The sequence below is a fragment of the Malania oleifera genome, chromosome 5, assembly GCF_029873635.1.
Source record: "Malania oleifera isolate guangnan ecotype guangnan chromosome 5, ASM2987363v1, whole genome shotgun sequence".
Classification (NCBI taxonomy): Eukaryota; Viridiplantae; Streptophyta; class Magnoliopsida; order Santalales; family Ximeniaceae; genus Malania; species Malania oleifera.
Genome location: NC_080421.1, coordinates 28,493,934 through 28,521,829, shown reverse-complemented (window position 1 = coordinate 28,521,829; position 27,896 = coordinate 28,493,934). Strand labels below are relative to the sequence as shown.

Genomic DNA, 27,896 nt, shown 5'->3' with positions numbered 1-27,896 from the left:
AATAGCTTGAAAAAATTGCTTTCGCCATGCCATGGTAGTCTCGAATAATTCCTCCGTCTCCTAAAGTACCCAGATTGCCCTTATAGCTCACATCATAATTAATTTTATCCACCTTGCTGGAGGTTTAACCCATGAAATAATTTTTTCAAGCCTGTCACAAACTCCCTGATGCTTAATTTGAAATTCCTTTAAAATCTTAATGTCCGACATCTTCAATTTTTGAAAGAATTAGTGCTCTTAGCTATAAAAACTAACCCAGTATCGAATACTTCTCCACATCTTATCTGCACTTTGATATAATCCTTCCATTCTCACTTTGCATCTTTGATTTTAGAGGCACCATTTAATTAAACACAGAATCAACCCATTTAAAATACCTTTAATAGACAATTTTCGAGCATAGTGGAACCAGTTTGTAATTCTGTTTTTCTAGAGAAGGAATCACTGGAAAGGAATCCCTAATACTGTTGGGCTATTGTGGAGCCTAGTTACATTAAATCTGGATGATGACCCGACCGTTTTGTAACTCGTTCGGAACCCTGTTTGCAGCATATAAAATCATTATTTTCGGGTGATTAGGGTTAAGCGGTCGCACTTGCGAGAGAGTGAGAAGGAGAGCATTGTATCGCCACACTCTCTGTGTTTTCTTCCTGATAATAGTGAAATCCCTACAACTCCATGGACGTAGGCAAAATTGTCAAACCACGTAAATACTGTCTAACCCGACACCAAACCTCTGAAACTATCTCGCCTAAAGATAGAATATGATCAGTGTTTTCTTGTCTTTTTTGCACCTAACAATCACATGCTGAAGCCATCAATATTCCTTTGGCATGAATTTTATCATCTATTGGAAAGCATCTGAACTAGGCTTTCCATAAACACATTGAGATTCTTTTGAGTAATAAAAAATTCCAAAACTAGTCATTCATCGTTTTTATAGAGAAATTACTATTAGGGGTAGGCTTCCAAATGAATATATCTTACCCACTTTTACCAGCCAGCACATTATGAAAAATTTCCATTGTTCTGTTAGCACCAACCAATTCCAATAATAAATCAGAGTTTCAGATTTTATTCAGCCAGCAATCCTTAATACACAGTTTCTTGTTCGAAACATCCTCAGTGCTCACAGATAACGGATCTGATGTCAGCGACCTATCGAACCAAAAAGAAGAGTTCCCACCTCTGACCAAAATTTTAACATTATCCATAACTTCCGAAATGATGGTCATCATTGATCTCCAGAACCAAGAGTCATTTGGTCTCCCCTTCCTTATTAATAAATGATCATTTCTGTAATATTTAATTCTAAAAAAATATGCCTAGAGATTATTAGAAGTGAGTAATCTGAAGGCAAATTTCATGAGAAGAGATTTTTGAACTACTCCCCGTCCGAGGTAGGTTTATAATTTTTTCCCCAAAAGCGCCAATGAATCTTCTTTTTACCTTCCAACTCTCCCCGTAAAAAATTAATGAAAAGAGAGTTGATGCGAAAAATATGTGGCCTGCAAAACATTAATAATAGACATCAAATGTATAAACATGTTAGACAACACATGTCCTAATAAAATCAATCTTCTACCTTGCGGGAGTAACTTAGATTCCATCCTACAATTTTCTTTCTAATCTTCTCTACAAAAGACTCTAAGGTCCTGGAAGACAATTTTTCAGAAACCAAAGGTACACCCAAATACGTAACTGAAAATTTACCTTCCATGAGACTCATGATTCTTAATAAATCATGTTTCCAAGCATGAGTGATGTATTTCGAAAGGAATAGCACTGACTTTGTCTTACCGATTTTTTGACCCATCTTGTACATCTCTAAAGCGTAAACCAAATTTCTAATAGACCTCTTCCCACCATTTGCAAAAATAAGAATATCATCCGCATATAACAAATGTGAAACCAAAGGGCCCTCAATCGAATGATTAAATTGTCCAATACGACCCATCTCATAGTTTTTCCTAAGCAACATTGTCAAAACCTCCTCCATTATGATGAATAAATAATGAGAAAGTGGATCCCCTTGCCGCAAGCCTCTAGTAGATTGAAAAAACCTTTTAAAGGTTCTATTCATCATAACGGAAAACCACGAGAACTCCACACAATTTTTTATGTGCTTGAAAAATCTCTCAGAGAAACCAAAATTCTTAAGAACCTCCAGAAGAAAATTTTAATTCACTTTGTCATAAGCCTTAATCATATCAAGTTTTACCATCACATTATCGCCAACCATTTTTATTTTTTTTTTGCAAAGAATGAATCATTTCCTATGCAAGCATAATATTCTCAAAAATACTACGCTCAGTAATAAAAGCACTTTGTTCATGCGAGACCAACTTATCAACAACCTCAGTTAGTCTAAAAATAATAATTTTGGAAAAAATTTTATAAGCCACAGAGCGTAAACTAATAGACCGGAATTTATCAAAGGTAGAAGGATTGTCCATCTTCGGAATTAAGACAATAAACGAAGAGGAAAAGAACCTAAAAAGAGGAATATCCTGAAAAAAAATTCTTTTTAGCATCCAGAACATCTTTTTTTTACAATGTCCCAGTAAGATATATAAAATTCAAAGTCAAATCCATATGATTTCGTACTGCTTTCTTTGAGAATAGAGAACACCGCTCTTTTAACTTCTTCCGTCAGTTCGGCACAGAGGAAATTATTATCAACATTTGAAATTTGCCTTTGAATTAACTCGAAGAGATCACAAGGTTCAACCACTAAAAACTCTGAAAGAAAATTCTTAAAAAAAAAAAACCAGCAGCTTCATAATGAATTACTTCTGCACCATATCCTCCTGTCATTCAAGACCATACGGTCTATACGACCCTTATCCTACCTTTGATTGATAACTGAATGGAAGAATTTAGAGTTATGGTCCCCCTCAATCAACCATTTTTTCTTTTTCGCAATTCGAATATGGACAAACATTAAGTATTGAACCATTATCAACCAAGACCTATGGTATGATCTTCTTAGGATTGGTGTTTCAAATCTTACATGAAAGAACTATTCTTTATAAGTATTTCTCTATTTAAATAATGGGTGACATATAGCGTCACTCTCTCCCTCTCTCACTCTCACTCTCTCCCCAAAGATATTTTAATCCTTCTTATAGGATTTCAATCTCCAAGAGCTTAAGCATCTTCTCTTATGATCTTTCAATCTCTAACATCACATGGACTACATTGCTGGTTTAAAATTGAAATGATAGAATATGTGATATTCTATTTTTGAGAATGCACTTTGATATAGAGCTGTAATCACAATTAAAGAAGGATTGGAATAGTATCTTATTCGTAATCATCTTCCTTGACATGGAGTAATGATTGCTTGGATCTATTCGACTCTCTCATTGGCTGTGACACTATTTGCATCCTGCGGAGAGATTTTTCTATGTTCCATTTAACAACGTTGACCACCCTTATCGTCAACAAGTGTTCCCTATGAGATATTCAGTTCATCCGGGAGCTAAATTTGATCTGCAGAGTGAACAATATGGCTGATGCTGTTCTTCAATTTCTGCTTGAGAAATTGAGCTCTTCAATCCAGAGGGAACTCGGATTGCTCTGGGGTGTAAATAAAACAATGAAGAAACTGTGGAGCACGCTTTCCACAATCCATGCCACCCTTGAAGATGCTGAGGAAAAACAACTCAACGACGAGGCCATAAAGAACTGGCTGAGGAAGCTCAAAGATGCTGCTTATGTGGTAGAAGACATCTTGGATGAGTGCAAAACCGAAGCCTTGCTATTAGAGTACACTGGAAGCCACAGCTCTGGATTGATCAACAAGGTATGCATATCTTTCTTAACTAGCAAATTTCACTGGAAGAATATTTTGTTCCGTCGAAACATTGGAACCAGAATGAAAGCAATTCAAGAAAGATTAGATCAAATTGCCCAAGAGCGGTTGAACTTCCACTTGCGTGAAACGGGGAAGGAGAGGCAAACTAACATGACCATGGAAATGCGCCAAACCGGTTCCATTTTGACTGAACCAGAAGTGTTCGGAAGAGAAGAAGACAGAGAAAGGATTGTTATGCATTTGGTGAAAAATTCCAGCGACGCTGAGCGTCTTTTAGTTTACCCTATACTTGGTATGGGGGGCATCGGAAAGACAACACTTGCCCAACTGGTTTTGAAAGATGAGAGGGTAGTGAGACACTTCGATCTTATGATATGGGTTTGCGTTAGAGAGGATTTTGATGTGAAGAGGCTAATTCGAGAGATTATAGAATCTGCATCTGGAAATGCTTGTGAAGCCTTAGGCTTGGATCCTCTTCAGAGGCGCCTTCGCGAGAAACTGAATGGAAAAAGGTACTTGCTTGTACTGGATGATGTATGGAGTGATGATCAAGGCAAGTGGGAGGAGTTAAAATCTGTGCTAGACTGTGGATCTAAAGGCAGTTCTATAGTCATTACTACCCGTATTGTGACGGTTGCGGCGATTATGGGCACAATTCCGGCACATAGCCTATCAGCTTTGTCAGAAGATGATTGTTGGACATTATTTAGGCAACGGGCATTTGGAAATAATGGAGTGGAAAATCGTCCAAACATTGTCGCCATCGGCAAGGAAATAGTGAGGAAGTGCGGGGGCGTTCCTCTGGCAGCAAAGACACTTGGAAGTCTAATGCGCTTCAAAGTTGAGGAAAATGAGTGGATTTCGGTCAGAGATAGTGAAATTTGGAACCTACCGCAGAAAGAGAGTTCCATCTTGCCTGCCCTGCGATTGAGTTATAATAATTTGCCGCTGCAATTGAGATGCTGCTTTGCCTATTGTGCAGTCTTCCCGAAGGCTGCGGTGATTTTAAAGGAATATTTGATGATTCTATGGATGGCTAACGGCTTCATCTCATCAAATGGAAAATTGGAGCCAGAAGACGCCTTTAATGAGGCATGGAATGAATTATACTGGAGATCTTTTTTCCATGATGTCAAAAAGAATTATTGCGGAAACATCGTGAGCTTTAGGATGCATGATCTTGTACATGATCTGGCGCAATCTGTTATGGAGGATGAATGCCAAGTAATCAAGGATGGAGGCTCAAGCCGCTCAACTAATATCACAGAAAGAACTCGACATGTTACATTGATCCCAGAGCACTTGGATGCAATCCCCAGAGATTTAATGAAAGCTGAATCCTTGCGGACATTGATCCTAAACCAGCAGGACAAATTGATCTTTGATGAAGCAGTTGTGCGTACAATATTTGGTCGCTCAAATTTTTGTTTCTTGAGAGCGGTGGATATGAGCTCTTCTGATATGACCATGTTGCCTGCCTCCATCAGCAAATTAAAACATTTAAGGTACTTGGACCTTTCTGACACAAATATCAGAAAGCTGCCTGAGTCACTTTGCAGCCTGTTGAATTTGCAAACTTTGTCTCTAAATTATTGTTACACACTTCAGAGTTTGCCCAATAACCTAACATGTCTCAGGAATTTGAGGCATCTTTACCTGAAAGGTTGTCATCGTTTAACTCGTATGCCTCCCAATATTGGACAGTTGAGTTGCCTTCAGACATTGAGCATGTTCATTGTCGGTTGCACGGGAGGCTGTCATCTAGATGAATTGCAGCACTTGAATCTCAGACAAGAAATAAAAATCACCCACCTTGAACGTGTGGGAAATCTAACAGAAGCCAAGAAAGCCAATCTGGTTGGGAAGCATAACCTTCGCTCCCTGTTATTGTCTTGGCAGCCTACTCATGAATCTAACAAACAAGACTTCGTTGAGCAGGTACTGGAAGCCCTTGAACCTCACCTGAATCTTCAATGTTTATATATACAAGGATACAAGGGTAACCAGTTCCCAAGCTGGATGATGGATCCAATTCTTGAAAATTTAGTTGATATTACACTCTTGGGCTGTAAAAACTGTTCACAACTTCCACCATTTGGTCAACTGCCTTCCTTGCGAAAACTATATATAGGAGGAATGGATCATGTAGAGTACGTTGACAATTACCAATTCCATGCTGGAGGTGCAACACTGATACAATTCCCATCTTTGGAATGTCTTCATATATTTGATTTTCCAAATTTGTTAAGTATATCGAGAGAGGATGCAAGACATGATCTATTCCCTCATCTTGCTCGGTTGAGAATTGAAGAATGCCCCAAATTAATGACTTTGCCCGCATGCCTTCCGTCACTCAAAGAGATGTGTGTTTCGGGATGCAGTGAGGTGTTACTTGGTTCAATAGCAAATTTTAGTAGCCTGATTACTCTAGAAATTTCCAACAATGACGACGTAATCTCTTTTCCGGAAGGGGTGCTGCGAAACCTAAATTCTCTGAAGACGCTATGGGTTGAAGATTTTACAAAGCTTGAGAAGTTGGGGGATGAGCAAGACCTACAGGGCTTGAAATCGCTTCAGGAACTATGCTTTCAAAGTTGTGATGAGCTAAATTCCTTGTCAGATTGGGTATGCTCCCTCACTTCCCTCAAGGCTCTCCATCTTGATTGTTGTCCTGGGCTGGTAGATTTGCCAGAGGGGATCAAGAGCCTCAATTCACTTCATGTTGTATCCATTAGCAACCATCCTAATCTGGTGGCTTTGCCTGATGCCTTACAACATGTGTCTGCACTGCAATATTTGTGTGTGTGGGACTGTCCAAATCTAGCTTCACTGCCTAATTGGCTGGGCAACCTCACACCTCTTCGGTACCTACTGATTGCGAACTGCCCAAAGCTGGCATCACTTCCGCGAAGCGTCCAGTGCTTAACTCGACTCCAAACCCTGGAGATCAGCGGATGTCCTGAATTGGAGAGGCGATGTGAGAAGGGAAGGGGGGAGGATTGGGCCAAGATAGCCCATGTACCAAATGTACTAAGAGAGATGTGAGACGGGAAGTACCAAATGTACTAAGATGTGAGAAGGGAAGAGGGGATGAATTTCTGATTAATTGAATGGTTGCTAATCTTGTTTTGGCTGGATGTTGGATGTTGGTGTTTATTTGGGAGGCTTTTAAAGTTTTGTCTTTTATTTTTTCCTTTGATTGTCTTGTAACTACGGTAATCATCCGCTAAAAGTGAGGATTTATTAATAAATAAATAGAGATGTCGCCCTTCTTTAAAAAAAAAAAAAAATTGGTAATAAGTAATATAAACAAATAGAATATCAATTGCTTCGGGGCACATCATCACATCTTGAAGAAATGACTCCTGCCCCGCCTGCACAAGAAATATTGCCAAGCACCTTATACCTCTTCAGCACTTACGGATTCACTCTGGATTGCTGTGAGAATTGCATTGAATTTTTTTTTTTTTAATTTAAAGGTCCGGTAGTATTTCCTCGAATTCCTAGTCATACAATTAATTTTTTGATCTCAGAGGTCCCCCACAACGGAAAGGGACATGTCACGAACGATTTCAATTTAATCGCACCAATTGTAATAGGTAATAAATACTTAAAAATGTCAAAACTGATGTGTTTTAATGTTTTATTTGTTTGGAGAGTTTAATCTTTAAATTTTCTATTATTAGTGAAAATGAATGCAAAGGTATAGTGAAGAATTGTAAATCAATATTTTGCATCTTGTAAGTTGAGATTTCTTTATGATGTATGTAGACACCCTAATTTTTATCAGGTCACGCTAATTGGTGAGGCGCATGAGGTCAATGAAATTTTGAGGCCCCCGTTTGGAACATTCATTTGAATCCTAAATCTGAAAACAAGATCACGTTTATGGATCCCTGAGAACAAACTTAGTTATGAAAGTCCTTGACATTTGAGTCCAATCCATAGTCCAAGTTTGCAATTGTCTTGTTTAGATGAAGTCTATAGTTCCTTACACCATGATCCAAGTCGATAATCATCTTGTTGTGTCCATAAATTCTTTAAAACATCTTGTGGTTTTTAGATTAAGTCCATAGGTCCTTTTGTTATATTTGAATACTTACTCTTCTTTTCAAAATTTTGGAGTCGAGTTTATATGTTCTTTTAGTATAGTTGAGCATGTATTGTTAACTCCTTAACTAAATGATTGAGATCATATTGTTGGAATTTAATTTCTATTAAGGTGTTCATAAAGTCCAATTTGTTTAATCAAGGTCAACTGTTTGAAATTGAGTCTTGTGATATGCCTAGGTGGTCTTCTTTATTTTTGAAATTAAGTCTTTATTCTATTTTGAGTCTTGGCTTATTCATGTGAGGTTTTTAGAAAACAGTCCTTGTACTTATTGTAATTACCATGGAGTACCATTTTTGATTCTAGTGTTAAAATCCAGAAATTAGGGTGCCCCTGTGGCGGCAAAAAGGAGTCAGCATTTTTAGTGTTATTCTTGTAGACACCCTAATTTTTACCAGGTATCCCTAATCTTGGGAAAACATGAAATCAAATCACTCATTTTGAACAACTAAGGGTCATGAGCCCAATTACTTTAATTCATGATCTAAGTGTGGGTTTTATTCATCTAGATTGATTCCTTAATTCTTTATGTCCTTTCTTGAGTTGGTATTCATCTTGATAGGGCTACAGTTGATTTAATCACCTAGTCATGTCCCAACTAAATCCATAAGGGCTTATGCTACAATTGAGCACGAATCAAGTCATATAAGAATGGCAGAGGCAGCGTTATTAATTCCTTAACTAGTTATTTCAAGTCATGTCTGTAACAACCATGCTTAACTTATCAAATAATAATCATAAATAATAACGACATCAACTCGAACCCATGGGTAGCGGGGATAGCCCTGTCATAAACAGCGGAAACCTAAACAGCAGTAAGTATAAAATAACAACCATCCAACCAATATAACATAATACCAGAATCTACTTACACCAAGATAACATACATGTATTTTCAATCTCCCATAACATTTCAAGTACAACTAGGATCTCACAACAAAATAATCCTGATCCTAGTACAAAATCTTATCCTCCAAGATCCTTGTTCATCAATTCGAGAACAAATTTGGGTGAGTCTAAGCAATTAAATGAAAAAAAAAAAAAAAGTAAAAAATCTAAAGATGCATGTGCATGATACCTTGATTCTAAACCAATATGGAAATAATCCTCAAAAGAATATTGCAAAATCAATTAGAATTTGAACTATACCTGTAACGCCCCGAACCTGAAACTAGGATCCAGAGTGTTATTTGAAATACACCTTTGATACCACCTTGTGACGCCCCGAACCCGCCAAGTGGGGCCCGGGTGTCACGTGTTCCATTTACTTGAACTTGTCTTTGTATCAGTTATACAGTAGAAATAATCACAACTCCTCAATAAAATATACCAGAGTTTCTATATCTATATACATCTTAAAACATAACCCAACCTCCAGTATTCACAAACATCCATATATATCCCTGAAAACGTAAATATATTACAACCCCAAACATTGCAACCAGAGTTTATACCCTCTATCTCAAAAATGCTAGACTGACCTTGAGCTCTCTAAGCTCGATCACGGGAAGGTCCATAAAAAGATAAAGTTAAACTATCAGGTGAGATACATCTCAGTAAGGATGGAATAAATTAAATCAGTGTGTGACAATCACAAGGTTTAAGTACAATATATATATTCAATATTTTCAAGTGAAACCAAAATTATGAAATCATTCTCTGTTCCTACTCAAACACATACAAGGTATTTTACTAATGAGAGTTTCCAAGGATAGGAGTGATTACCCGCTCATAAAAGTAGCACTCCTATGCTCTGATACCAAAAATGTAATGCCCCAGACCCTAGTTTCAGGTTGGGGGCGTTACAGTATCCCCCACCAAAGTTTTGGCCAGACTCTCCATTGAAAGAAGAATTGGCCATATCGCAGGAATTGGGGATTGTATTGTTGTAGGAAGGAAAGCCAGCAATCAGATTGCTGCTTGGAAGGAAAGAAGGAAGAAAGGACAATCCAGACCTTGACTAAATTGACCTAAGACTGACCCTATAAAAATAGGAGTCTCGCACAGGTCAAGGGACACCAAGACTACGAAGGAGAATGGGAGAACAGGCGCTTGAACAAAAGGAAAAGATGGAATTTAGGGGTTGTTTGTTAACTAAGCAATTGAAACAAAGCAAGAATTGATTACAATTGAAATTTCAACTTGAAATTAAAGAAAGCATGTAAATTGACAAGTAATTGAAATCTAATCTAATGGCAACCCAACGTCACTCAAGGTTTATCACAAAACCAAAAGCAACCAAAGGGGCACCCCTAATCATCTATTCGAACTTTGATTTTATACACATTAGGGTTTACACGCGATTGAATTCAAATTAGGAAACTTTCATCCAAAATTTTGCGCAATAGATTTCTAAACTCAATAAAAGTCGACTTGATCGCACCACAAGTTCTCTTGGTCACGCCCTGGTCGAGACACTCTAGAAAATATTCAATTAACTCTTCATTCAATTAATAGCATCATTGACCTGGTCACCCATCCAAGGTCTCTTGCTCGCACCCTCGTTGAAGCACTGTGGAAAGTCTTCAGTTAATCAGCATCCTGAATTCTTCTAGCTAGACCTAGTCGCCCCTTTGTGACTGCATGTTCGCACCACATGGTCCAACAGGGTCATGTTGTTGTAGTTGAATTCAGGTCTTGGAGACCTGGTCGAGCCTTGTGCTTCAAGTTGTTGCCTTGACTCCTTACACTACTTAACTCATTGATTTAAGCTTCAATTTCCTAAAACATGAAACCCACCACATGTAACTCCAAATAATGATAAGAATGGATAATTACAAAGTAAAAGAAGACAACACATAAGTAAATGGGGGCCTGAAAATAGCATATTTTAGGAACATATCAGCATCACTTCACCTATTGCCATCTAAACGAAGCAACATACTGAAGAAAAAAAAAAAGGAAAACTATTCAGTTGATTCCTATGTTATATGCAAAACTTTTCCCGCAACTAGTTGCAGGACATTTGATAGTTCCAATTCCACCAGCAATTGTGAAAGAGCCATATCCAAAATGGTATAACCCCAATGCCACTTGTGATTATCACGTCGAGGGGTAGGCCACTCTATTAAAAATTGTTTGCCACTAAAGTTTAAGGTGCAAAGCTTGAGAGAAGCAAGATAGGTAGACTTTAGTGATAATATAGGAATAGCAAGGAAGGGAAGCCCATTTCCCAATCATGGTGAACCATCTTTTAATGCTTTTGATGATAAAGATGTTGCTAGAACTTCAAGGCATCCCAACTAAGCAGCAACTAACTATCAGCATGTCCTAGTTGTCTATTCAGATGGTCAAATCTATTAGCACCATGGAGACATATTGTAATTGGGTTCACTCTATCGAGCCAAGATTCCATTAACGGTTCTATTACAATTTGTAAATTATGGGACACACTTTGCATATAATTTTTGCATAAATTGTGATAATAATTGCACTTTGTGAATATGTTTAAATATCTTATTTATATGTCCTTTTCTTGCTCATCTTTCTGTGCTTTTGAGTAAATTGAAAACCACAAAGAATTTTCCTTTAATCTCGAAGGCTACATCCTTACATGCCTTTAAGGATTGAAGGTGGGAGATCTTTGCCTTATGCAAGTCCTCCTAGCAGCTAAAAGTCAGGTAATGAGCACTTTAAAATAAAGGAAAGTTGTAAGTAAATATAGTCCTCAAAAGGATAACCGATGGTTGTGTTCTTAGCATACTTTTTCGGGAGACCTGAGGTGAGGATAGTCTTGCCCGTTTTCTAAATCCAAGACTTCTCAAATCATAGAGTTTATAAATTTGGAAAGCAATGATCAAATATCCCGCACCAATATTCTTAACTTCTAATACACTCAAAAATTTTGAATCTACTTCCATGTTTAAATGTTCAATGCTCATGTTTTTAGTTGCAATAAGGGCCATTTTAAGAGCTTTTGCTCCACTAGCTAGTACCTTTGCATGTCTCTTTGCCTACAAAATGATACCGAAAAAAATAAAAATTAAAACAAAAACAAAAATCCAAGATTTAGAAGAAAGAAGCATAGAACCGTCAAAATTAGTTTTCATAATATTATTGAACATAAGATAAGGGTCTAGTTTAAGATGTATATACATATAACACGACCGTATCTTTAAGCATTTTCCCTAAGATAAGGATCTGTTTTAGAAAGACTATTGTTTCTCTAGCAGCAAATGTTAAAGATGATGGTAACAACTCTATTCAAAGGGACACATTTAACATTCCCTTTTGAGTTCTAATAGATTCTAAATTTTTTACCGTTCAATAATCGTACTGTAATTACCGTATTAAGGATCTGCCAGGTTGCCTCATCTTTTCTTAAATAATGTACATTATGTAAGCCATGTATATTTCAGTTTTCAACCAATTTCCTTCATTTCTTTTAACCGTAATTATTATTATTTTTTTTTTCTTATTTTTTTTTCCTATTCTTTACCAATAAAATGAATAAAATCCTTACACAGTCCAGATTAAAAGTTTGCAAGGGACCTATTGTGAATAGGAGAATCTTTATTCAAGTCCATTTCCTTTCATCCATCAAAATTCATCAACAAAAACGCAAAAAGTTGGATGCATCAAAACCACTTACATGAGTTACTTTCTTATCCTGCATTTAAAAGCATGAAATTCAAATCTTTGATATGAACTAGAGTAGATTTGAAAAAACATAGTATGCAATGGTATTGAAATTCTTTTAAATTCACACAAACTGAGTCTATCACTACCTTCGCATTGCTAGGCTTCCACAAGCTTGAGTCACAAAGCAAAATGTTAACGGGGTATAAGCAATATGCTATTGGGGTACCTTATAGAGTTCAGTGGTTAAAAATGACTTGCCATATTGGTTTATATGCACTGGTACAGAGCAGGATTCTGCACATTAAAAAGGAATGTTTTTTTTTTATTATTGTTTTGGAAAAACCACTTTGCATGAAGGAATTGAAATTTTGAATTTTCCTTGGGCTTCAGGAGAATCAAGAACATGAATTGGGCCTCTCAATCCATTTTGGATGCCCCTTGTTGTTCACAAGGTAATGGGAACTAAATTTAGTTAAAATTAATCTTCCATTCGGCCAAAAACAAAGTTAGCCAGAGAATTCATGATGAATTTTGTGCAATGCGTAGGCCAATTTTTGGATGAAATAAAGAAAAGTAAACTTATTCAAACTGTCAATTAGGCAATGGAAAACTATTTTTAAAAAAATTTTGCAAAACAAAAAAAAAAAAATGTGTCATTCTCTTGTGCTGATTATTCATTTTAAAGTTTGCTAGAATGAATCTTAACCGAGCAATTCATAATGATTTTTGTGTGCTATGTGTTGGCATACTAAATAAGGATTTAAAAGTTAAAATAGAGGTCAGTGATTCAAGAATATCAATTTCGTTTCACACCACTTTCAATCCAATCCAATCCAATATTCAAAAATGGTTAAACTTGTTCGATCCATCACATCAATATTATTTACCTTTAGCCCAAAATCACGCACCAAAAATATAAACTTCAGAGTATCTCATGAGTGGATTGTTCAAGTTCATGAACTTGAGCAAGCACGAAATTGACATCAAAACGGAATTAAAACTCAAATCTCAAGATTTTTTGAATTGCCATGCCAACTTAAAGCTGGTCAAAATTTTCTATCATAACAAGCACGACATTGGCATCAAAACGGAATGAAAACTCCAGTCTCAAATCCTAAGACTAATTCTCTGAAGAGGACCAAACGAAACCCTTTAATTGTTTTTTTAAAACTAAGGATTGGAATAGAAATTCTTCGGAAAGAGCATTCCTTTTTTTTTGTTTTCTAAAAGGCAAAAATATCCCTCTACGAAGCACTTAATTTCACAACAATATTCCTTCTGTAGATTTAAATAGACTACTGCTCTTTCTTTTTTCACATATGATTCCATATAGAATTCATTGTCCATTTTAGATTTAGTTCTAATGTTTGCTTTCTTACTATACATAGTCCCTGTAGTAAATACTAATGAAGCAACAATGACTGGTATTATTGCAAGATTTAATGACTTTGAAAGCTTAAATTCATGTAACCAGAAACCATATGCTGGGTTTGAATAAAGCTGTTCACAATGCAATTTGCATATCAAAAAGCATAATCAAATCTAAAAACTTGATTACAAAACATAACTTGGGGTAAATTTAATGTAGGGAAGAATCCATTCCCTTTATTTTGTTGTATGCTAGACATTCCATTATGTTCCTTTTTGTGATTCCATTCCCTAATTCTATCACAACACTGATCTCATCATATGAAGTAAACAAACCATTAGTAATATTTGATTTGCAGAATGAATGCAGTGGCTGTGAAAGCATTGAGAACATGAGAAAATCAGGTGATAAATTTGATTTCATTCTGCCTAATCCATTTTATTCCTATGTATCAAACCTATAAATGCAGGATTTCAACCATTTTGTATTTGCAAATGGCAACTGAAGGAAATCGACGTTGTATCAACCAAAAGACCCAGAGATAAGCCTAACAAATATCTTATTTTAACAGCATTGAAGCGCACTAACAAGAAAAAAAAAAAATACTAAAAACAGAATAATGAGAAAGAGAGAGTGAGAAACCTTCTACGTATCGTGTATAACTTTTCATAAGTTTTCCTCTTCTTGTGTGTCATCAGCACTAAGCAGATGACTGAGTGAAACTCTGGCTTTTTTAGGTTCTGATGAGGCTTCTTTAACATTATCTTCATCACCCTTCCTCTTCACCATTCCATCATGTTCATCATGCCTAGCTACTGCATTTTCACCAACAGAGTTCTCGCCTTTTTCCAGAAAGGATGGCTTGTGATCAGAATCTTCAGCTTTCTCTTTACTATTCAAATCTCCATTCTTAGACGATACTTCACATGCTACCACAAATGAGCGGATTTCTTCACTGCTTGCAAGATCAACAGGGGTTTTCCCTGCTTTAGTTTTGGCACTCAAACTCGCACCTTTCTTCACCAAATACTTGACAAGTTCTAGGTGGGAACCTTGAACAGCATAGTGAAGAGGGGTAAGGCCCTTGCGGGTGGAAGCTTTGAGTGAGACCCCAGACGAGAGTAGTTTTCGGACAACTTCCAAATGTCCTTTCTGTGCAGCAAAATGAATTGCTCCCACGTCATCAATTGCAGCAGCAGCAACATCAGCCTTGTGCTTGCAGAGATAATCGACCACCTGTGTCTGCCCAGCCCATGCTGCCATATGTAGTCTAGGATCCAAAGTCGAGTAAAGGAATTAAACAAACAAGTGCATGCTAAGGCAACCAAACAACTGAAATATACAAAGACGACAACAATTTCAATGGAATTTTGAATGAAGGAAATGAAGATAAGGACAACAAGAAGAAGGAGAAAAACTGAAGTCCAAGGACAACTAAGGTACTCACAATGTCGTAGCATGGCTTTTCCTGGTGCCCAAAAGGATAAAAAATTTCACCATGCACAAAGTCAATGGCATATATGCAGCAAGGGGAAAGAATGAATCCAAAGGTATAATAGCAGTGAAGCAGCCAAAAGAAAAGAAAAAAGAAAAAATTTAGCCAATTTACCTCACTTTTCTTTTTGTGGTGCAGGGGAGGGGTAGTTCGACATTACGTAACAACAAACATAACTTAATAATTTAATTCAACCTAGGTGTTTAAGTACAAACATAAATGAGCCTATTTTGTCAAGCACGACACTGGTATTGGGAGGGGTTCCACAGGCATAGGACCAATTTTAAGGATGCAAGAAATGGCGTCATGGTTTATCATTTCCCCAATTTTTGAAATTGCCTATTTTCATACAATCTTGTTCTAAAGCCAACATTATGCCTTTAACGTTGTGGGTATAGAAAGCATTATGTTTTCCCCCAAGTCCAACACTCCAAATGGTCCCATGCCCCCAGTAGTCTTCAGACATACCCAGAATCTCATTATTTGATTCCGGCAAGCATTCTAAAAGACCCAGAATCTCATTGTTTATTTGATTCCATGCAGCATTTTAAAAGGGTTTGTGTTAGAAAGGATAAATGGTAAGAGTTGCTAAATAAAGTCATTCATGAAATCCTAAAATGGGTAATTAAGACTTTTTTTTATCCAGAACAAAAAAAAAATCATTAGAAAAATGCCAGAACACACAAGTACACGCAAGTGTACAAGAGAACCTTGCCCCCGAGGAAAAAAGGAGAAAAGAAAAAAAAAATCCTGCTAAAAAGATTATCAAACTATATGCTGTAAAGGAAGGGACTTAGAGATCCAACTAAGTAAAGACAAGGAAAAGAACTCAAGTTTATGCCAAGGTGGCGAGGAGGCTCTAGCGCTTCAAAACATCTCGTCCTCTTTCTGTAAATACCACAGCAAGCAAAGGGAGGCAGCCTTCTGGACCAATCTCTTCTCGCTTAACAAATGCACCATGCCAACCATCTAACAATTACACCACTCTTCATTACACATTTAAATCTGAACAGCAGGAAAAAAGAGGACCACAAATCAAATAAGTCCCACAGCAAATCAACCAGAAAATAATTCTGCATCCTTTTCACACAATTACACCACTCTTCATTACCCATTTAAATCTGAACAGCAGGAAAAAAGTGGACCACAAATCGAATAAGTCCCACAGTGAATCAACCAGCAAATAATTCTGCATCCTTTGCACACATCATCGAATCTCCTGCCTTTTTGTTTAAATTGTTTTCTCTCAGCAAAGAGAAATATTATTTATTGTAGGATGAAGGCATCAAGGGGATGCCACCCAAGTACAAACAGAAACAACAGAGAAAAACACAACCCTCATAATAAGGTTTCAAGGAAATCAAGGATTACAAAAAAGGCCCTCTTAATTGGCCCACTTTGCTAACTAAAAATCATAGCTACTCAACGGTCCATGACAGCTTGAAGGGGTGAAACCATTCCCTCGAAAGCTCTCCTGCTCCTCTCCCTCCACATCGCCCAAAAAATAGCAGAAGGGATGAGGGAAAGAGACTATATTCTACCTTGTAAGAGTGGATCCCTTTCCAAGCCCATAATTCACCCTCCACCGTAGCAGCAGATTACAGTGACCCACTTCTGATTGACCGCAGAGATGACCAAGTTCCAGATATTTCGGGTCCAAGAACAGTGCAAAGTATGTCTTCATCTGTTTCAACCTTGCTCCAAGCATAAAAAGCACTACTTAATGAGAGGTAAGCCCTTTTCTGGAGGTTGTCAATGGTAAGGATCCTCCTGAGAGTTGCCTCCCACATGAAAAAAACGACCTTTGTGGGGGCTGCAGTTTTCCCAATGAGTTTCCAAGGGAAATGTTGCTGTACTCCACCAAGGAAATGAGGTATTTATAAAATGATCTGACCCGTGAAGTTCCCATCCTTCTTCAAAGCCCATTTGGGCTCATTGGAGATGGCCTGGGATTGGATTTTGTAAAGACTGCTCTAAAAATCTGTTAGAATATCAAACTCCAAATCGAGGGCATTCCAAATCAAGGGAATATTCCAGTACATTCACTGAATAGTGAACTCCAGATGCTGGCTAATAAGGGCACTTTGTCATGTGCAAGCATGAAGATAGAAGGGGAAATAGTGCTAAGCTTGGACTTGTCACACCAGATATCATGCCAAAAGAACACAGCCTCCTCATTCCACAAAAAGAAATGAAAGAAGAATTTCTCTCATCCTCTCCTGATGTATCTCCAAACACATGTACCGTGGACTTCCTTCAACTCTTTTGAGGCCCAGCCATTATGATAGAGGTTTTACTTGGTACTTGGTTGCAATGATTTCCCTTCCAGAAATGATTTTTCCATATCATGAATATCCCAAGCAAATTCCCAAAAGGGCCTTATTGAAAATGAGAAGGGATCTAAGGCCTAAACCTCCCATTTGCATGGGTTGCTTAACTACCCCCCATCTAACATGATATGTAAATCCCTAACCCATGTTCCACCAAAGCAATCTTCTTTTAATACCTTCCAATCTCCTGGCTACTGCACTTGGGATGGGGAAAGAGATGTAAAACAAACTGGAAGATTAGATAAAGTACTTTTAATAAGCGATGAACGTGAGTCTACTGCCTTTTGACAGATAATTCCTTTTTCAACTAGCAAGTTTTCTTTCAAACCTACCCCCAAACTCCCTTATCTTTGAACTTAGCTCCCAAGAGGAGACCAAGATAGGTAAAAGGAAAAGCTGCACCTGAAAAACCCACAAGCAAAGGCGCACAATCACAAGTCCCCATTGGAATGATTTCAACTTTGCCCAGACTCACTTTTAAGCCTGAGATCGCTACGAAACCGAGGAGGATGCATCTAAGATTAAGGATTTGCTCAGGCTCATCCTGGCAAAAGATGATTCTGCAAAAAACAAGATGGGAGACTACCATAACGTCATTGTTCCTTCTGATGCTAAGCCCCTTGAGCACACCACTTTCACTGGTTATTATACAGCTCAACACTTTCATCACCATGATAAACAAAAGGGGAGATATGGGGTCTCCTTGGCTCCGACCATGAGAAAATCTGAAAAAAAAAATTGTAGGGTAGCCATTGACAACCACTAAGAATGAGAGGGTAGAGATACATTGATGGGTCCAGCTACACCAGATATCCCCCAAAACCCATTAGCCTAAGAATATACTGCAGAATATTCCAGTTCACATGGTCCAATGCCTTCTCCATACCCAGCTTGCAGACTACTCCTTTTTTCCAACATCAATACGGCCATCCACAACTTCATTTGCAGTCAGTAGCATCCAAGATCTGCCTGCCTGCAACAAAGGCATGCTGGTGTTTCTCGATAACTTCCAAAATTGCAAATTTGATCCTTGCTGCAAGTACTTTATAAAAAAGTTTATACAAGCCGCCATCTAGGCTAATCGGGCAAACGTCTTTGATGTTGCAAGCCCCTGATTTTTAAAACACCATGGAGATAAAGGGAGTGTTGATGCTAGACACAAATTTGCCCATTCTATAGAAATCGTTAAAAACTCCAAGAATATCCTGTTTCAAAATATCCCAGTTGCTTTGGAAGAACGCCGTGTTGAAGCCATCAGGACCAGGAACTTTCTCCCTGTTGAGGGCATGTACAATTTCCTCTTCCTCAAAAGGCATCTCAAGACCCTGAGGTGGGAAGAAGCACAGGTTTCTGAACATAATGCCATCAACTGTTGGTCTCCAGGACTCTCGTTTGGTGTAGAGGTTTTTTGAAGGAAATGAAAATGCCACTTCTGACTTCACCTTTATCCACAAGAATCTTCCCTCCACTTCAGTTTTTGTTAACATTGAATCTAGGGTGCCCATTAGCAGCTCAGTGGGACAAGCATTCTTGTCCCCCTCCTTCGACCCTCCTTCGACCAAAGGGCCCTGGATTTTTTTCTCCAAGTAATTTCCTCTGAGGTGATGACTTCAGCAAGATCTTTTTCGAGAGCAAGTCTTCTAGACCTATTCTCTACATTAAGCCCCTCTATGCTCCTTTTCAATGAGCTCCTTAATGAAATTTAAAATCTCATTCCTCCAAGTGATATTTCCAAAAACATTTTTGTTCCTCAACTTCAATTTCTCTTTCAGCATTTTCAACTTTAAAGCAACCACAAAGCTGGACTTCCCTTCAACTGCAGCTCAGGCCACCAAATCTTGACCTGACCATCAAACCCTTCATGTTTGAACCACATGTTCTCAAACCGAAAAGGGGTTGGCTTCCAATTGATTCCTCCGTGTCAAGAAGGATGGGGGAATGGTCCAAGATGGGCCAAAGTAGCAAAGACAGTAACTTTTGGGAAGTGTTCCTCCCAGTCAGAGGCAATTAAGAATCTGTCAATACTCAAGTGTGTGTCAGTCTCCCTAGAGTTTGACCGCATGAATGAGCCACCAATGAGGGAGGCCAATAAGGGCATAACTACTTACAAAATCATAAAACTCCTGCATGCTAGCAGACTCAAGAGTATCTCCCACTCCTTTCATGAGGATATAAGACGAAGTTAAAATATCCTCCCCCCACCCCCCCTCCCCAAAAAACCCAAGGGGCATCCCATTTATCTCTAACCTCCATGAGCTCATTTCACAAGAGGTGACTGGAAAAGTCTTCACCTGGACCATAAACCCCAGTGAAAATCCATAAAAAGCTGTCTTCCAAACACTTACACATGCAGGAAACCGAGAAGGCATTGATGGACTGACCAACATTGACCCAACACAATCATTCCACATCATAAGAATACCTCCTGCATTGCCTGCCACATTCAATGCAATCCGTTTACAGCTCTTAATCCCCCATAAGTTGCAAACAACCAACCATTAAGAGAGTCCACTTTGGTTTCCTGAATGCATATGACATATCCTTTCCAGTCATTGAGAAACAACCTTATTACTACCTTTTGATTTTGTCAGTTAGCCCCCTCAATTCCCATGAGATTAGTTTCCTCAACATAGGTTCAATTCACCAACCCAGATGCTTCCAGTCTCTCCCATGTCCAAAATCCCTCCCAACTTGTCAAAATTCACAGAGCAGTTCCCCACTCGTAACTTTCTTATGGCTGCTGCATTGATGTTTTTTATTAGTAATTCTTCTCCTCCTCTTCTTTTCAATTTCCTCAAATAAACACATTGCCCTTTCCTCAAAGCCTTTGAAAGAGAGCCCAATGGTCTTACTAACCAAGTCCATTTTGCAAACAACCCAATTGAACACCTACATTTTGAAGCTGGTATCACCAACCTTGACAACCTGGGGAAGATCCTCAACCTTCACAACCTTCAAAAAGGGTATCTCTGCCATGAATAGGTGTGTGCTGTGCCTTGAAGAAAAAGAATCTTTGAATCACATCCTTCTCCACTGCCCCTGGACCAAGAATCTCTGGAGCTTGGCCATTTCCTTGATCAGTCAGAAATGGATCATTGTAGCATCAGTCAAGAGCGATATTTGTGCTTGGAAAGGGATCTGTGACAACAAGTTTAAAAGGAGAGCCCTAATTTTTATTCCCCTTTTTCTTTTGGCAGTTTGGAAAGAAAGAAACAGAAGGTCCTTCAATGCGACAGCTTCTTCTCTTCAGGCTTTTAAAGATAACCGGCTTTCCATGATGTCTAGTTCGCACTGTGTGTTGCCTGAGAGGGACTGATGTTTGTTTTAGTGTTTTGTTGTTTGCACTGTACTCAAATGACATCTTCTTGATGCCCAGTTTGTCTTTAATAAATTTCTTTACAAATCAAAAACAAAAACAAAAACACAAAAAAATTCAACTCAGTGGGCCCTTTCAAAGACAGAGAGAGGGGGAAGTCCTCTATGCTCAACATGTCTAAAACTGCTGCAGGGATAATTGACATGTTCTCCTCCACATTCACGGGATTCAAAGGCCCCCCCATTAGATTGCTCTTCAACAAAAATAATCTCATCCTGCTCAAGCTGGGTCTGCTGTGTAACAGGAGGCTCCAAAGCAGACCTGCAAGTCCACGAAACAAGAAGAGCCTGGGCTGGAAGAGGAAGGGATGAAAGCTATCAGGTGTAGGAGACGAAGCCCTAGTGTGTGAGTCCAAAAGTCAAAGAACATGGGCTGAAATTTTGAGGGACCCACAAAGAGCTGCCCTAAGTCTTTAAAGCAGGCAAAATAGGTGGGCCAAAGTGGGCTAGGCATGAAAGATTAAAAAAAAATGATTGTTTGGAGCATTGTTGACCCTGCCTTCTTCCTGATGACACGAGTGAAGGATCGTGTGTCATCACTCGCCCTCTCTGAATCATTTTTCTGCAATATTTTGATGGAAAGCTTGAGAGCCACCGCAGTAAAGGCAAGTGCAGTCCATCTCCAAAAGAGCCGTTGGGGTTGTTCTCTTGGGGCCTACTTGGTGTTCAGCTGATATGGCACAATCAAAGGTGTCTTCAACCTCAGCCAAGTCTTGGGGCAAGGTGGTTTTCTAGGTATCATTCTACTTCCTAGCTCCACTGTGGCACTAATGATCTTGGCCCCAATCCCTTCGAGTCAAAACCCTCAAGATGGCTACGACCCTCTAGCCACCGGCTTTGATCTCTGTTAAGACAAGGAACTGGTAGAACTTGTTCTCCTTGATTTGAAGCATCAGTATTTTCCCCCTTTGATCTCAAATGAAGCAGCCAAGAGGGGGAAAGGAGCATAGCCTCGTAAGCTCCAGAAATCACCCAGCACTACAAGGAGCCACCCAATTTCCCACTCCTCAAGGAAGATGGAGATCCTCCTACCCTTTGGTTCTCTGTGATTCGAAGAGGATCGACCTTCTCATCATCGAGCACAAGATCAAAAGATTTTCTTTTGATGAATATTGCTATCCTGCCATCACATTGCATAGCTGAGGAGTTGTTTAAATTGTTGATGCCAAGGTTCTACTCTGGGTGGACACCATGGTCTTAAATTTCCACAAAAACATCAAAATTTCTGCTTTACACCACCTTGAGCTTACAAAATTTCCATTTAAAATTTCCATGAATCATTTGAAGTTTGTCAATATCTCAAAATTTCACCGAAATTTGTTAAAACTTGAAACATAAAATTAAATTCCTTCAAACTTAAAATTTGATATTTGAAACTCAAATAGAAATCTCTCTTAACTAATCTCCTCTTTGTTAAAAGTTTAAAACTATAGATTCTTACAAGGATATAAATGATAGCTTCAAAATTATATGAAAAATTGAAGTTATATATTATCGACAACATTTTATTTGATCATTTATATTTCAGTATTTAACTCATTTATGATTTTAATTTACATTAATTGAACATGCATATTCTGATTATTATATTACACATTTACAGTTATTGCACCTAATACACCACATATGTGTCAATGATGTTTTTTTAATGATATTTTTGTTCTAAATCTTGCATTATTATGTTTATTAACAACTTCTAGCGTTCAATAAAAGAATTCCATGCTTTACTAGTAATTTCCATCATTTTTAAAAATTGAAATTGATATCAATATCGAAATTTTCGTATTCTTGTAGCCCCCAAATTTTAGTTGACGTTGAAATTTAAGACATTGGACTGGACGCATTAGAATCTCAAATTATCTTCCAATAGAAGAGTAGAAGACTTCAAATTCATAAGTGGAGTTCAAGAAAGATTCAACTAACAATCTTCCATCTAAGATTCACCTTGAATAAAATCTTCCATTCCCAATATAGACCTCAAATTCACCAAATAGGGCCCAAAAGCAAGATTTAACTGACAATCTTCCATCCATGGTTCACCTGAATAAAGTCTTCCCATTCCTAAAGTAGACCTGTCAAGCAGCAAGAAATATATTATGGAGTTACTGCCCCTTGTCCTTTTCACACATACAGTGGTAGCTTGGCATAATCTTCTGCGTTTTTTTAAATCATTGATGCTGAGATTTACTCATGGTGGACACATTAGAATTTCAAACCATCTTCCAAAAAAAAGATCTCTTTAAATTCACCAAGGCACAAAAACAGGGTTTAACTGACAATCATCTATCATTGGTTCCCCTCAAACAAAATCTCCCTTATTCCTAAATTACCTGCAAAAAAACACTAGAGCCACAAGAAAGATATCAAGGAGGCCCTCTAAGTCCTGCAACAGCCAAAAATACATTGCCATCTTTTCCATAATTCCATGCAGTTTGCTACCCAAGCATCCTTATTCATGGCAACAAAAACTAGGACTAGTATTTGGAAATCTCCTCCCCATACAAAAGGTCTTGCCAAACCCTTAACCGATGTTTGGGAGAGGCCTCTGATTTGGATTTTTGTGAATTTGAATTAGATGTAATATAAATTTGTATTGAATTTTGTCCAAATCCACCTAAATCCAAATCCAATGCCCAAAATCCATACTCCCAAATGCAACGTTAGTTTCCTCCCATTTCCCACAAACAAATGCACAATTGTGCTGAAATCCATTATGCGCTTCCAACCTTCCAAAACAGCATAACTCAACGGAATCTACATTTTTGAGAGAACAACCCCTCTTCTCTCCTTAGCATATTTCCATAACCATCCTTGAAATTTTTTTTAATCAAAATGAGAATGGACATCTCAAAACATCCAATGTCCTCTACAGTGCATTAATTCAATATTAATGGACCTCATAAATTCTTCAAATTCTTGATCTAAGTCCAACAAACCTAAAAGTGAAAGGGTTCCTGAGGATGACCCCTGGTCCAACTACCTTAGTGTCAAGATAGGCCTAGTATGCCTCCATGCAACTGCACCATTAGTGAAGGATCTAAACGCAACTTAAGAGGGCAACTTAAATTCAAAAAATAGCAAGTTTTCTATTTAAATTTAAAAATTGACCCTTGCAAACCAATCTGTAATTATGCCCCCTTCCCCCCACCCAAAAAAAAAAAAAAAGGTTACAGAAATGTGAGAGTTATTGAGTATATTACAACATTCACATCTAATTATAATATCAAAATATATTTTCTCACATAATCTGGACTGTGCAGCTAGGATTTTAGATCAGAATTGAAATGTGAAGCCATACACTGTGTATGGCCAGTTTTTACAGCCAGACTATCCAGTAAAATAAGGGGTCGTTTGGTATCACTATAAAAATTACTAAAACAAAACCAAAAACTAAAAACCAAAAACCAGTAACCTATTTGGTTAATATTTATAAGGTTAAAATAAATTCAGAACTTAATTAAAAAATACTCATTTCCATCTTTAAATCGAATATTTTTATAAAAATATGATTAAAATAATAAATTTCAAAATAATGCACATTAAAAAAATACTATAATAAAAAAAAATTAGTGTAATTATCTAAATTAACTGTTATACTTTCAAATTTTAATTTACAAAATAAAAATTTTATTGGACATGACAATTGAAAAATAGTAAAAATATTTTGTAATTGGCTTTATTATTATTTTTGAAATTTATGTATATTTTTAATTCAATATATTTAAATTCATATGATCATTTTATTTTAAATTTTAATTTAAAGTGTATAAAATGAATGATTTAAATCCAAAAGAACTATTTCTGGATATTAAAATTTTTAGCAATAGGTCATCAAAACAACTGAAAACCATAAAATATGATTTTTAGTTTTTTCAAGAACAACAAAAAAAATCGACAATGGAAAAAGAAAACTGACAACATAAACAAATGTGTTTTTATGATCTATTTCCTCACTACGCAGAAAAAAAAAATAGAAAATAAAAAAATAGCAACAATACCAAACAAACCCTAAGATTTTCTGTTTAAGAAAAGTAAAGAGGAAGTTATTTACAATCTATGTTACTCTATGTTTGATATGAGTCAACATTCTAAGGTCACTAAATACCATCCTAATGTCGAAACAACTCAAAGACAATATAAGCCCACATAAAGATCACCATATACCCAAGGATACTTAGGCAAGCAACCACAGAATTAAAATGGATTATGATGAGGGCAAAAATATGGCCATGTGCAACAAGGAATAAACAATTGTTAATAGGGATAATATTGAAGGGGCATGTATAAACTCAAAGGGAGTTTAGGGAAGATACGGATGGTTTGTAACACCTACATAAAAGACTATAACCCCCAAATCAATGAGGGCATTTAACGAGCATTTAAGCTGGGAAGGTTTGCTTATAAACAGGGAGGTCAAGACCAAGGTAACACACACTCACTTCTACCACTGTTGCCTACATTTGCAACTCCCCCTTCTCCTCCCCACCCCACGCCACCCAACCCCAGTACAGCCGGTGTCCTCCTATTATGAAAGATTCATAGAGGTTTAGTCCTATGGATTTGGCGAAGAAAAACCAAACTACCCTAAACCCTAAAGAAAATCGCATTGTAGTCGCTCCAATTTATTTGCAACATCAGGAAGAGTAGTGGAAAGGAACACAAAAATGGTGAAATAAGTGGAAAGGATAGCAACTGCTCCACCAAAGGTACGTTGTTCAATGCAAATCTTAAGACAAATAACAAGGGGAACAGCTTCCACCCAGAAGTCTCATCTGGGGGAGGTGGATGGTAATGGTAATAGATTGAAGAAGTCTCTTTGGGGCCATTGGCTGCACCCAAAAAGAAAAAACCACTCAGAAATTATATGTACGATAGAAAATTATAGTTCTGACTCTACAGAAAGCCAGATGTGCTAAATGACACTGAAGCTGCTATCAAAACCTTTCACTGACCAATGTTCCACCACGAGCAACGGCATGACAAAATCACACCAAAGAGGCAAAGATAAATAGACATCTTTCTTAGATGCATATTAATACTCAAAATTGTTTAATTAAATTCATTAAATAAAAATCCAAAATTACCCTAAACCTACGTGTTTGGCTGCTCAAAACATGGAGCACGTAGCAAAAAAAGTTCAATAAAATTAAAAGACCTTGTGCCCATCTTCCGGGAAAAAGAAAACTGAAGTCAATTCAACTGGGCCAGCAGTTGTATTAGGATCAGCACAGTGAACTTTTTGTAACAAAAATGATATTTAAAAAGAAAAAAAAAAATCTACTTTCAGTACATATTCCTGCAAACCGAACACAGCATAAGAGCAATCCTAAAAACCCAAATGAATTTTCCATGGATAATTAGTTACTAAAATAAAACATAGCGCAGAGAGGATAAATTACCTAAAGCCCCAAACCAAAAAGGAAAAAGGAAGAAAAGGTAAAGAAGAAGAAGAAGAAGATAATAAGCGGATACGGAGTTCTCGAGTGCTTATCTCTGGAATTGATTGATAAAGGGTTGGAGCTGCAGATTGAGATGACTGCATTGAGGTCGCCTGCTCTTGCCGCACTGTGAAGGTCCTCGCCGGAGCTTGAAAATCTCCCTGGGTTGCCCATTCCTCTCTAATCTCTCCGCTCGGGAAACAACAGAGCCGCTGTCGAGGTTATTTGGGGTTTGGCAATGGGTCGGGTTATGCGGGTGGCAAGAATGACATGATCACCTTTTTTTAATTGGTTGATTTAAACCCCAGTCCTCCTTGTTTAAATTTAGTATCTATTTGGTATCGTTTTTATTTTTTATTTTTGATTTTCTGTAATGAAAAAATAAATTATTAAAATATACTTATTGACCGTGTTCAAATATTTGAGATAATTTTCAATTGTTAATATTTTAATAATTTATAATTAACTTTTTAAAATTAAATTATTCATTTTATTGATTCATTTTTTAATTAGATTCAGAATAAAATAATCAGATAATTTTAAAATATAAATAAAGTAAAAATGTCTATAAAATTACATAAATATAAAAAATAATAAAAATTATTTACAAAATATTTTTACCATATTTCAATTGTTATATTATTGTTCTAAAGTAAAATTTTGACCCATAGTAACATAAAATAATTATAATAATTTAAATTTTTTTATTATAATATTTTTAAGTTTTTATTTTTTTATTATTTTAATTATATTTTTGTAATTTTGATTAATCACAAAATTGAATATTTCTTTAATTCATTCTTTTATTTAATTTAATTTTAAAAACATTAACCGAACAAGTTACTGTTTTTGATTTTTACTTTTTGACTTTTAATTTTTAATTTTCGTATTTAATTTTCTTTTTTATAATTTTTGATAATGATATAGACTGTTAAATTTTTAATAAACAAATTAAAATAAGGCAAAAACTCATCTCTCTGTTAGCAGACTCAGCAGCACTCAGCAGCCTTATCCTTATGAAGGCTACGAGCCGAAGGTGGACAATGTGACTCCAGCCGATTAGAGTTTAGAAGAAGCGTTTGCCAGTGTTGTCTCCTTCTCCGCCAGTGTTGTGAGTGTGAGGAGAGGATGGAGACTCCGTTGTTTTCGCCTATCACCGGGTCTGCTGCCATTGAACCTGCCTTACTCCGTTGTGGGAATCATTCGAAACTGAGATACTGATCAGGTAAATTACAGCCAAAAAGGAAGGGAAAAAAAGAGGAAGTGCTCCTATGGTTCATGCACAAATTAATTTACTGTTAATTTGAAACTTGACAGGATATATGGTCCATTGGTCCCTGATTTTCATATTATATATATATTGATTTTTGATCGTGA

At 37.1% G+C, this 27,896-nt stretch overlaps 2 protein-coding genes across 2 annotated transcripts; one reads left to right on the top strand and one right to left on the bottom strand.

Moving 5' to 3' along the window:
• The first annotated feature begins 3,511 nt into the window (after positions 1-3,511).
• LOC131155897 (putative disease resistance protein RGA3) lies at positions 3,512-6,865 on the top strand. The gene has a single exon (XM_058109346.1). It carries the CDS (start codon positions 3,512-3,514, stop codon positions 6,863-6,865), a length of 3,354 nt encoding a protein of 1,117 aa, XP_057965329.1.
• Positions 6,866-14,383: 7,518 nt separating this feature from the next.
• LOC131156669 (uncharacterized) lies at positions 14,384-26,825 on the bottom strand. The gene is made up of 2 exons (XM_058110523.1): positions 26,554-26,825; positions 14,384-15,151 (listed from the first exon to the last, which is right to left on the bottom strand). The coding sequence occupies exons 1-2, from the start codon at positions 26,691-26,693 to the stop codon at positions 14,548-14,550; spliced, it is 744 nt and encodes a 247-aa protein (XP_057966506.1). The 5' UTR covers positions 26,694-26,825; the 3' UTR covers positions 14,384-14,547.
• Between the last annotated feature and the right edge of the window lie 1,071 nt (positions 26,826-27,896).